General features: G+C 36.4%; 1 protein-coding gene across 1 annotated transcript in view; it reads left to right on the top strand.

Moving 5' to 3' along the window:
- The first annotated feature begins 8302 nt into the window (after positions 1-8302).
- Positions 8303-12435, top strand: part of ola1 (Obg-like ATPase 1) — a 47199-nt gene continuing 43066 nt past the window's right edge. The window contains exons 1-4 of the mRNA XM_066687395.1: positions 8303-8413; positions 9041-9141; positions 11337-11480; positions 12297-12424. Coding sequence (XP_066543492.1) covers positions 9041-9141; positions 11337-11480; positions 12297-12424 — 373 coding nt within the window. The 5' untranslated portion in view covers positions 8303-8413. The remainder of the gene's footprint in view (positions 8414-9040; positions 9142-11336; positions 11481-12296; positions 12425-12435) is intronic.

Here is a 12435-nt window from a genome sequence, read left to right as displayed (position 1 = left end):
TTTATATATATATATATATATATATATATATATATATATTTAAATACTTGCCATTTCCAATGCAATTTCTCCACACATGGCTGATTTTACTTCGATATTTTAAATAGGCACCGTTTCTTGGGGGTAAGCATGAGCCTACGTTTGCTCGACAGAGTCTTCAGTATACAGTAGACTGGTTTTCGTTGCGTGGTGTATGTCTGTTTTTATGTATCTTTTTAATATTTTGTTTAGTATCTATTATGCAACATCTGTATGGGGCTGCAAAAGCGTGGTTCGTGTAAGATATTCAAAATGTGTTAAAACGAAATCAGTTGCATTGATAAGGAACTTCTAGAACATAATATGCAGTCAGTATACGATATTGTAAAGCGTATCGAAAAAATACCTGCAAGATAATACTTGAACGATATGTATATAAATATAGACTATAGTACATGTCTGACGTAATATTCCTTTTGTTATAATGTAGCCTACATATTTAAGCTTGTTTTAAATTATTTTATCATGTATATATAACGTGTGAATTGTGGATTTTCCTCAAAAATATTTCTAAGAAGTCATTTTAGATAACAAATGACTATATTGATTTGAGAGACGACTCGGACACCTTGTAGGAAGTGTGCGTCGCTCAGTGCTGCTGGACCAATTCCATGGGTGTCTGCTCGCACAGAGAGAAATGGCACATGTGCCCGCTTCCCATCGGTCAATCGCAAATTGAATTACCAACCTGAACTGTACATCAAGCATGAATCAAACAGGCTTACCCCCGGGGCCAGTAATCTCGCTCATAGGGACTTTATGTGTCTCCTCTGGATAATTTGTCAGAAGAAATAAAGAAGACGCGCGGGTAAGTCCCGCAATCTCAGGCTCACTTACAACAGGTGAATCCTTGTCTGTCTGCTGAGATTTTACTTCAGGTGCAGGTTATTTATTCGATGCAGAGGTGTGTTTTTATATATATATATATATATATATATATATAGAGAGAGAGAGAGAGAGAGAGAGACATGACTGTGAGGTGTTCTGACCGGCCCAGAGGCAGGAGAGGGAGGAGTGAAACGATTTTTGGGGAAAGACAAAAGTAAAACACGTGTATTTTGAAATATAATAAGGAAGAGGCTGTTATTTTCCAGACTCTTGGATTTCCATATGTTGGACACGCTTCCAATGATTCCTAAGTCGTTTGTTGTTGTATCAGCTGAATTTATTTTTCAACACATTCAACGTGTTGCCATGCTGAACTCAATGCTGAATATATATGTATGTATGTATGTATGTATGTATGTATGTGTGTATGTGTGTGTGCATGCATGTATGTAGATTATCTTATGTTGTGATGGGCTTGTCTTGAGAGGTACTCAGAAAAAGAAGACACGGATATCAGAAATAGCCAGGACTTATGATCAATTTAAATATAGAACAAATATGCAGTGGAAACCTTTTAAGTGTCAACTGCTTTCTATCAATGGTTATGTGTTTTCCACTTATGACTTTTTTATATTTTTTTAAGATCAATGCATTATGCCAATGTGTTGCGCAGGCTGTTAAAACATTTAGGGGTAATGACAATGTAACAATGGCCCGGTTTGGAGTGAATCATCATCCTTTTAAAAGTTAAAGCAATTTTCGAGAGAATGGCTTTCAGCAAAAGCTGTACATTACAGTATTCAAAACGGCCAAATAATGCTCTATTATAGCGCCTGAATGCTGCCAGTCAGTCCAAGTGCAATTTGTGCGAAGGCTCACTGCCTTAAATCCCCACCTATGGAGAGGTGAATATAAAACAATTTCTTCAAATCCTAGGCACGGAGCTCAGAAAATTGCTTCATTTCTGCAATCATGGCAATTTGACTGGAGAGCAATTAGCACTATTAAATGTCGATTCTGCATAAACAAATTCGATTTAAATGCAGAAGTGCAGAAGACCTCATGAACAAAAACACACGGACACACACACGGGTGTGTGTTTGTGTATTTTTTATATATATATATATATATATATATATATATATATATATATATATATATGTGTGTGTATATACGTGTTATATATATATATATATATATATATATATATATATATATATACACACACACACATTATGCATTACATATATTATACACAGTCTTTTATAAAATTCTATCACTTTACTATCGGTAGCGATGTATTAATATTTTGAACAGTGTAGCAATATTTTGATCAAATACTTTTGTATTATTACCCTTCAAAGCACATGACCTTAAACAAATGTATTTGTGTTGTTCCCAATTTTAACCCCCCCCCCATGCATAATTACTGTTATCTAATATTTTATTATTTTATTTAATAAGGAATATATTCTACTCGTGTGTTATCAAATGTTTGTTCTCTCCATACAGCATCATGTTAAATTATCTTAGATCTTTTCATTTTATCTGGGATTAAAGTTGCCTGTAAATTGAAGGAAAGAGATCTTTTGTCAAGGAGAGGAAGATGAATGTTCTATGTAGAGTGTGGGGTTTTAATTAGGGTGATTATTCTCAGATTATTCAACACCCTATGTGTCATTCAGTCTGCTTTGCAATACATTGTTACAGAAAGGGACGGTATTTACATTAAACCGACAATAATATATATATATATATATATATATATATATATATATATATATATATATGCTTCGTGCATTTATTTTATACACATAATTTCTTATCTCTGAGGAAATCATGCAGACTACATAGCAAGAGTGTAGTTCTTGATTTTATAAAGAAAAATAAATTCAGTTCTGCTGATGTTCAGAAAGTAAAATATGTAGCCTACATTTATTACATGTAAAATTATGTACATTTATTCGGTTCTATCGTCTTAACCATTTCTTGTTTAATGTATAAGTATGTATAAACTGATGTGATCTCCCTCTTTCAGAAGGTAATAATTTAATCTCTTATAAGTGTTATTCATTTAACATGTAACATTATAACCATAACTGAATATGCATTTAAACATTGTAGTACTGGATATTTCTCCAAACTCAAGTGATGTCCACGAACACTATATATTAAATATAGAAATTAATGACTAGAAAACTAACTCAATACAAGAATATTACATAAGGTTAAAACATCCAGGACTCTCCCATCTATTTATTTGATTTTTGATTGTTTATTTATTATATAGGAATGGTTTAGCAATGTTCAAGGGGGTCCAGCAAATAGTGGTTTACACTCCACGTTCAAATACAAGCGTGCGGTACTTTTCTGGTGGCAATTAGGAGCCCATTACAAGTCATTAGATTGATCAATGTACCTTAAACAATGTGAATGATTTATTTGGTCGGAACAAAACGTTCTGCATCTATTGTAGTGAGGCTGACTGAAAGTACATCCATCACGGCGTTAAACAACAAAAGATAAATGATTAATCCAGGCCTATTTATTATAATACTTCGTACAAAGGGATTTCGACTTGCTTCATTTCTAGATTATTATAGTCTCGTTTTCAGTATGTTAAACGACCCAGGGTGCTGGCTTTAAGAAACATCTGAGTGAAATACTCGGCTGGTTGCCGAACGGATTAATTCGGCATTTGCCTATAGGGGGAAAAAAGCTTATTTGTAAACAATTAAGCACATCATCTATTCTGCATAATCTTAAAAGGCCCCGTGAGCCCATACCTGTTAATTTGAAGTACCTGTTTATATTGAAGTGTAAAAACATGTGTAATTAAAATGGAAATACAACAACAACTAAATTAATCCTTAGCCATAAAACAAACAGCTGTGAAGGAGTAGCAAATACAGTTCTATGTGGAGGGAATCCACTTAAATAGTATAGTCTAATCAAACTTTACAGTAAATCGGGATATTTAAATCTAACATATATGCATATATAGGCTACATGCATACATAAACAAAGCAAGAAAACAAGAATGAAACACGTTGCAAATAAATGACTCGACACAACCGAGTTTAAGCGATGTCATCTGCCTATTTCACTTTCACCAGATATTTTGGAAAAAAAAACCCTGAAGATTAAATTCAATTGAACGAAGAAGACACAAGTGCTTTGGTATGCATGCAGCCATTTGACCAAATTCTCAATTTGGTCTGGAGACGCTTGATAAAAAATAATTGTAAGCATACATCTCTTTTGAGCAGAATATGTGCATGTAAATGTGCAGAGTTTTGCACGTGTTTATCGTGAGATATGAATATATGCAGCAGGGCTCCCGCTCGTCCTGACTGCGCGCTGATTGCTCTCAAACACGGACCAAGAGCCGTCATGTCAGCACCCTTCATATAGGCACCTTGATTAAAATAACCTTATTATTATTACAGCAGTGCTAGACTCCAAGCGCAGATCAACAAAGCGTGGACTTATCAGTGTATGATCCTATTTTAGTTGAATTTAAACAACGCTGTGTTATATTTCCGTTAATTCAGGCTTTTCATGCACTCCAATAAATGTATTCACCTGCAGCCAAAAAGTGTTGTAATGCTGGAACGGTTCTGGCTCAAGCTGTGTTAATAGCTCTTATTTTCTATCTTGAAAAATATTAGATCACAGCTTAGCAGAGTTGTGTACTCGATACCTTACTAAAGAAGAACCCATGTTTTTCCGTGCAAACTACAACAGACCTAATACACTGTGGATTCACTGTTGTGTGTGTGTGTGTGTGACAGCTCGTCAGTGCGTGTCAATGTTGCTGCGCTTCAATGCTTTTAACGTCGATATATCATTCCTTTTAAATATGTAATATGATAACACTGTGGATTTTTGTATACATTTGATACACAAATAATTTTCGAGTACAAAAATACTCACATCAACAATCACTTGTATTCTGCACGATTGGCATGTTTTTAGTTATTAAGTTATTAAGAAAACATCACTACAATACATCAGAAACAATATTGTGAATTGATACCTACATGCCATCTTTATGACATTACCAGTCAAAACCTTATTGAACATAAGTGTATTCAATACTTACTAATATACAATTATATAGAAACGTTAATGAAATGCAGTTTACAATTGGCGAATATAATGCAGGCCTGTAATGTGATTTTGAAACGGTGTGAAGTCTTCATTTAATGGAACTTCAATTGTCCCCTGAAACGTCATTAAAGATACAGGACCACTTCTGGTCTTATTTGAACGACATCAACATAATCTCATATAAATTCACACATAAGTATATATATTTTTTGCTAAATTAGCTATAACAAAATAACAACATAGGTTGGCAACCTCTGGTGTATATGCTTATTTTTTTAAGGCTTTGTTTTACTTTGTTTGAATATAAGTGCATTTATACTACGAAACATTATGGCACGACATGCAGTAGCTGTTTTGGGTCTTTTATTCACAGACTGGAAATAAATGTCTATTTTCAAAAATATGGATGCAAGATTAGAGTTTCATCGTTTATTAAATCAAACGTTGACAAGATCAGTGGGCCTACATTTATTACTATATATATATATTATTTTATTAACGCTAAATCGAATTTATAGGCCAGTTTTCCACTCCGTCTTGTGGTTTGGTGACCGCACTGGATATTAGAATTCATAAGTTGTTTGTAATATAATACTTAGATTTGACACTATAAAAATAATAGTCTTAGATCCCATGAACAATAATAATCATTCCCCCAACATATAAAAGGTTAACGTTTTATTCTTTCATCTGGTGATTAAAATCCAGAATACATAAAGGCAAAGGGTTAATTATAGCCTAATTTACATATTAACATAAATTCTAAACAATTTATAACAAGACACAACGACAACAAGACACCCAGATGTGTATGTAGTCTCATAGCGAGCACGTTGTCTTTGGAAAACTGCCTGTGGTTGGAAACTCTTCGCTGTCACAATTGGCATCAACGTGAAAACAGTCATATATGTTAGTGATGGTCACATGAACATTATCATAGAATAAAGCAGGAACATGAAATTAAAATGTTAAGGTACCACAAATATTTAAGTTTCACGATTTTTTTTTTTAATTAAAAAAATACATTGATTTTAAGAAAAAGAAAAATATGCATGTTTATTTTAATATGGATTATCCAGGTGTATCCATAGTGCATTATAGAGTAACCTGTCAAGCACTGTCGGTTAGGATTAGGTATTTACTAATCACTCTACTCTTTCTTATATTTTTGAAGGCCAAGCGCAGTCCAGTCTACTACAAGTTAAAGCAATTTCCTTTTGTTATAATTTCCTGAAATGATATGTGCTTTCTACTTAAGGTGGAGGCCGTTTAGTTCAGCGTTAGCATGGGGAGGTCGCGTTTTATGTACAATTTGTAATTTACCCCAAATACATGCACTGACAAATACTAAAGAATTTCCCCTGTAGCTCTATACAGACTCGGCAAGAACAATAAGTTACAAGTCATTTACCTGGAGTTGCCCTTGGCTGCAGGTTATATAATACACAATCAACTGAGGCTGATCTTTTATTTAAAAAACAATTATGATATTTTCCTTTTTTCATGTTTTTTCCCCCTATTCTGAATTAGAAAATACCAAACTATTAAAGGTATAGGCCTATAATTGCATACAGTTTATTTCTAAAAGTCAACGCTGTAATATGCAATTCGGATGACAGACTTTTTAAAGCTATTGTGAGGATACAATACATGTTTCTTGTCGGTAACGATTGTTCTTCTTTTTTAATTCGTCTTATTTCTGACATAATTCAAACAGTCTTCACTGTAATATTACTGCGTGTGTGTTCTAACTTCATTCCCATAATAAACGTGCATTATTTTGTGTGCGTGTGCTGGAGGTACACCTTTGATGTTAACATCTTCATATTGCAGACCCCAAAGTGTGCTGGTAACTGTGTGTGCTGGTAACTGTGTGTGCTGGTGTGTGCTGGTAACTGTGTGTGCTGGTAACTGTGTGTGCTGGTGTGTGCTGGTAACTGTGTGTGCTGGTAACTGTGTGTGCTGGTGTGTGCTGGTAACTGTGTGTGCTGTTAACTGTGTGTGCTGGTATGTGCGTCTCACACAGCATGTGACCGAGCCCAAAAAGCCGCTGTTCAAGTCGCCACTGCGGTCGGTGCATTGAAAGCCAGTATAACAGATAGTAAGAAACTTTCTGGCTTCCCAAGAATAACGCCAAAAAAGTTATTTATTGTTTTTTTATTATTTATTTATTTTCATTTTCAAAGTATCTACTTTCTTCTACAGAAAAAAATAATAATAATACATCATATTACAAAATAATGAATATGATGTCTTGTAGTTGTTGCAAAATATTATTTATTTCTTAAATGTATGATTACTGAATGAGTGTAATCCTTGAGGGGTCGGTTGATTTAAATGATGTGCACTGTATAATCAATCATATTATAGAATACTAAACGTAGTGCTTTAGCTCAACCCCAAGAACAAGAAACTAATTTCAGAAATAGAGCCTACTCTTAAGTTCATGTGTTTTTTTATTAATTGATTTACAAGTCGTTCCTAATTTTGGAACTCTAAGCTCAACCGCAAGGGATAAATAATTGTGAAAGTCAGGTGAAGATAACAGTGGGAAGGCAGCTCATTCCCAGCAGAGTATTGCACATACCTGTACAGTGGGGAATAGACTGGCTTGACTGAACGGTTATTACCTGCGTCGTGGGATCATGCAGTATGAATGGGCTGTTGTTGCTGTTAGTATGATCCCGGAGATTGGACTCATTTTTGGCTGAACAATTCAGCAAGGTTGTGGTAATATTAGTATTTTGCGTAAGTTACCAACGCCGACCACAACCACAATTTATGATATTCAACAAGTCCATTTTTTATGAAGACTAGCTACAAAAAGTCAAGGAAGCATTCCCATGACTTTCTCTTCATGTCTATGCAAATCCATCATGAAGGGATTTTTCACGAATGGACAAAGACAGAGTGATGTAGCAGCCGCTGTCATGTTTGTGACTGTCTGGTCAGTATGTCTCAGCAATCGCAAGGCTTGAACACCGATCTGAAGCGGGTCTGTGTTCGTGAAGCACTCGGGCACGGCTGATCTCATCCTTAGTCCGCTTAAACACGTGTTAAAAGCAGAAATGAGGCTTTTCTTATTTGGTTTGCAGTGCATGTCTGAACATGTGCATAGACACCCAAAGCTAAGTGAGTCACATATATTTACTGGATACAAACCGTCCTCGCACACGCAACAACTTTATTAACCTCTTTCATTTCCTATTAGAATACTTCCTGTACGCAGCGATGACGTTGGTCTCAGCACGCAAAGTACGTGCCTGTGCGTCGGGCTCTCTGACCAATGAGGGGCCGGCGAGCGAGTGGATGTTCCGGTGTGTTGGAAAGCCCGCCCCCTTTTCCCATCACTCTCTGCAAAGGGAGCAGTGTGTGTACTGTTGTACAGTATTTCACTTTTGGTTCATAACACCGGAGAAAATTAGACTGAAAGGTGAATTTACACGGTTTATATTTTAAAAACTTGTATATTTGAAAGCCTTGATTTCTTTTAAACGATTCTCTGAAGTGTTATCATCCCATGCCTGCATGCTTGCGGACGGTGGCACAGTGAATGGAAGAGACGGGCCTCATCTGCATTTGTCAGTTTTGCACATGAGTTTATGTTGTATAGTTAATAAAACAAAAAAGTCCCAACGCGGTTTTCCTTAGATATCTGCAGTTCCTCAATGTATAATCGCAGGGATAGCGTGTCATTGAGCCCGTCCATACATTGCGCGGTTGATTAACCTGTTTGGTTCGTAAATATAGAGCTGTGAGGTCAGCAAATTATTATGGTCGTTTCATCTTTCACAGCTCCCAGCTGCATCCTCTATTTTTAGGACTGGGTGAGCTTCGTTGTATCCTGCTGTCGCCTGTGTAATGCATACTTACTTCTGAGTCTTAATGTAGCAATGACTCAGTAGGCCTCTGGGTATTTATTTATTATTGAATGTAGATATGCTGTGAGTAATGTGCAATCATGGCTCCAAAAAAGGTGGGTTTGGGGCAAGATTGACATCAGCCAGGTACTGGTGGCATGTTGAAAAGGTATTTACTGCTCGGGTCTTTGCTGTTTCAGATGTCTCCAAAAAAGTCAGATGACGGACCAAAGCAAGCGCCTCTGATTGGCAGGTTTGGGACTTCACTGAAGATTGGCATTGTCGGATTACCAAATGTTGGGTATGTTTGTAAATAATAATGTCATTGTATTATCAACTGAAACCCCAAGCATAAATATGAATGCTGTTTTACATAATTTATATATACGTCTATATTGATTAGTTTAGATTAGTTCATTACAATTATTAGAAGTGCAATTTGCAGTAACCATACCTCTACATAGTATCTGATGATGATGATAGTGATGTTCATGTGACACATTATTGTCAAATAGCATTATAGGGTTGGAAATATTGCAATTCGATTAATGTCAGTTTTATTGTATAACAATAAAAGCATTGGAGTATAATTCTAGTGCTATAAATAAGTGACTTGTATATGGTGTTATTGTGATGTTGACTTGCACTTGTGTGTACGTTTCATATGTGGTTAAATTGTGCCATGTTTATTTATATGTATGTGAGCATTCATTTAAAATAAAATAATAAGTGGATTTAAGATACGTCTGTCACTGGATGGCAGAAACAGCAAGGCAGTGTGAATATTATGTTTCTGCAAAGTTAAACCCTGTACTGAAGCCCTATGCTCTTGTTTTGTCACGACCCCTTTCCTTGTAGAAAGCACACTTTTGGACACACCCATTCACAGGTCTGCAGTGTACAATTGAGAGGCCAGCAAAGCCTCCTTGCTTCATGTGTTAAATGCCACATCCCTGCACTGTCATTTCTGCCAGGGAGGATGGGTTTAAATAGCCTGAGGTTTTTGTTGTACCCAATGCCCACCAGTGATAACTGCTTTGCACCTGCATGAATTGCTGCTGTTAGAGAAGGATTTGGCAGGCATGCCGGTTCTGCCCTCTGCCTGAAAACAGCTGCCTCTGACCTGGCTCCTGAAGAGAGGCAATCCCCTGCCCAGTGCCAGTGGACAGAGTCTGGAGATGTACAGCTGTAGCACTGAATCATGGACTTATCTACAGGGCTATTGTTCTGTTCATACATCTTGGACATGCGTTGTCCGGGCTTCTCGTCCCACACTTGCATTAACCAAGAATGAAAAGATAATCACTATTATTCATGCATAGCTTGTGTTTCTGTATATTGGACTTCTCAGAGAGTGCTATTTGTTCTCAATTTGATGGTTTATTTACATTAGATATTTGTACAGTCACACTAACTACAGTCCTTTTGTTGAGGTTTTTAGGAATGTGTTAATTTTACCAACTTTGTGTCTTGGTATTAAAACCTAAATAAAAATGAGAAAATAATTTATGTCCGTCAAATATGTAGTATCATAATCTATTACTAGCCAATACTAGACCCGTAGCTATGAAAGCACAAGCATGGTGTCTGTAGGGAATCAAATAGGTTTATCAGATTTGTACTGCTTTTCACAGCCACTTTAGCCTTTGAGCTGGTATGCATTTTAACAGGAAAGCTGTTTGGTGTTGTGAGTGAATTTTGGATGTGCAGTGTGCAGGATTTCTTCATGCTGCATCTTAAGCAAATAATAAAATAATCAAGCCACCTTGACATGACATCCCGCGATAATGGATCGGAAGAAGCCCACTTTCCCCATGGTTGTGTGCTTAAAATGTTAATCTACACCTAGCAAACCACAACGAAGAGGTGAAAGAACTGAATTATAGAGAAATTACCCAGGATGAAAACTAGCCAGTGTTTCATGAATTTAGATCTCTGTAAATGTTCATTTTTATATATGCCTAAAATACTCTTGCTGTGCAACTATAATCTGTCCTCTTTAAGCCTAGACAACAGGAGTAATCTTTCAATGAGTTCTCCTCAGGGATGCATTTAACTGCTTGTGTATTGCAATTCATATATGAGAGGCCTGTACAGTCTGCCACAGGACTGTTGAGACCCAGTTTATACATTTGGGGATTAAAGACCCTATTTATGCACTGTATCATGAATGTAAGTAATAGTAGGCTATTTTGACTAGTGCTGTTCTGCTAGATTGTCATCTGCGATATGGACAAAGGAAAAAAGCAATGTTGTAAAGGGTTATTTTGTTAGCATACAGGGTGGGTATTACAGTTGTGAATATCAAGTGTTACATGTGCTGTCGGGAATATATGTCATTAATCTATGGCCAAGGAATATGTGTTTAATTGAGTCTATTGAATTAATGTGGATTTTGTCTGTGGATGCATTACAAATAAAAATACAATAAAACTTTACTATAGCTGATCTCAAAATAAGCATTCCTTTAATTAAGTTCTTTTACTTTGGTTGCAGGAAATCCACCTTCTTCAATGTTCTCACGAAAAGCCAGGCCTCGGCAGAAAACTTCCCCTTCTGTACCATTGACCCCAATGAGAGCAGGGTGCCCATACCCGATGAACGCTATGATTATCTTTGCCAGTTCCACAAGCCTCTCAGGTATGCTTGCTTTTATTATAGAAAAAGTCTCCCAATTTAAAGCTGAAAGTAATCTAAAGGGTTTGAATACTTTAATTTTTAACCAAATTAAACTTTGTTGAAAACCTAAGAACAGATGCACAGACCTTTTTGTATCATTTGCATTCACACATACAGTATGTTTGAAAGTGTGTGAAGAAAATATGCTTTTAATTGTTAACATTTGTTTAAAATGTAATTAACACTGTCTTTATGAGGCCCTGTGCTGTTTCATTGTCACCAGAGACCCAATTGTGTGTGACTTGACAGTATCTTATTACAGGGAAAATTAGAGTAAATTTTATTGAATGATGTCCAGCTAGTTTCATGTTTTGTGCAGCACTTCAAAAGTGTTTCCTTGTACTACTTGTAGACACCTAAGATAACAAATCATATCTTCAGGAGAGAAAACCAATTAGGTTACCACATGGCTTTTGTCCATTGGGGCCACTGACTCCAAGTCATAGAGAAATCCAGAAATCATTGGACTTTGACATCTTCGTAAGGGAGACCCCTTCTAGCTCTATATCATTTGTGGGTCGGAGGGTAATTTATTATAACCATGTTTTCCACTGCCAGAATGTATGCAGTCAAGTACGCTGCCTGACCCAATTATTAGATGAGGTCCATTCAATTATATTTCCAGCAGTCACCAAAACCATCCCTTACGTCTACATTCCCAACATTCTCTTACTCCTGCTATGAAGAACATGAACGGCAGAGTCAATCCGTAACCAAGCAAGAGCTGTGGGTGAAAGTAAGGAACCAGTGTTTGTAAGAACTGATTCTGTTTTGCAGCAAAGTTCCTGCGTTTCTTAACGTGGTGGATATTGCTGGTCTGGTGAAGGGAGCCCATGCTGGACAGGGCCTGGGAAATGCTTTCCTGTCACACATCAGTGCCTGTGATGCCATTTTCCACATGACCCGTGAGTACTTT

Source organism: Amia ocellicauda, chromosome 16 (assembly GCF_036373705.1).
Source record: "Amia ocellicauda isolate fAmiCal2 chromosome 16, fAmiCal2.hap1, whole genome shotgun sequence".
Taxonomy (NCBI): Eukaryota; Metazoa; Chordata; class Actinopteri; order Amiiformes; family Amiidae; genus Amia; species Amia ocellicauda.
Note: the sequence above shows the minus strand (reverse complement) of the source record. Positions and strands in the feature narration are given on the sequence as shown.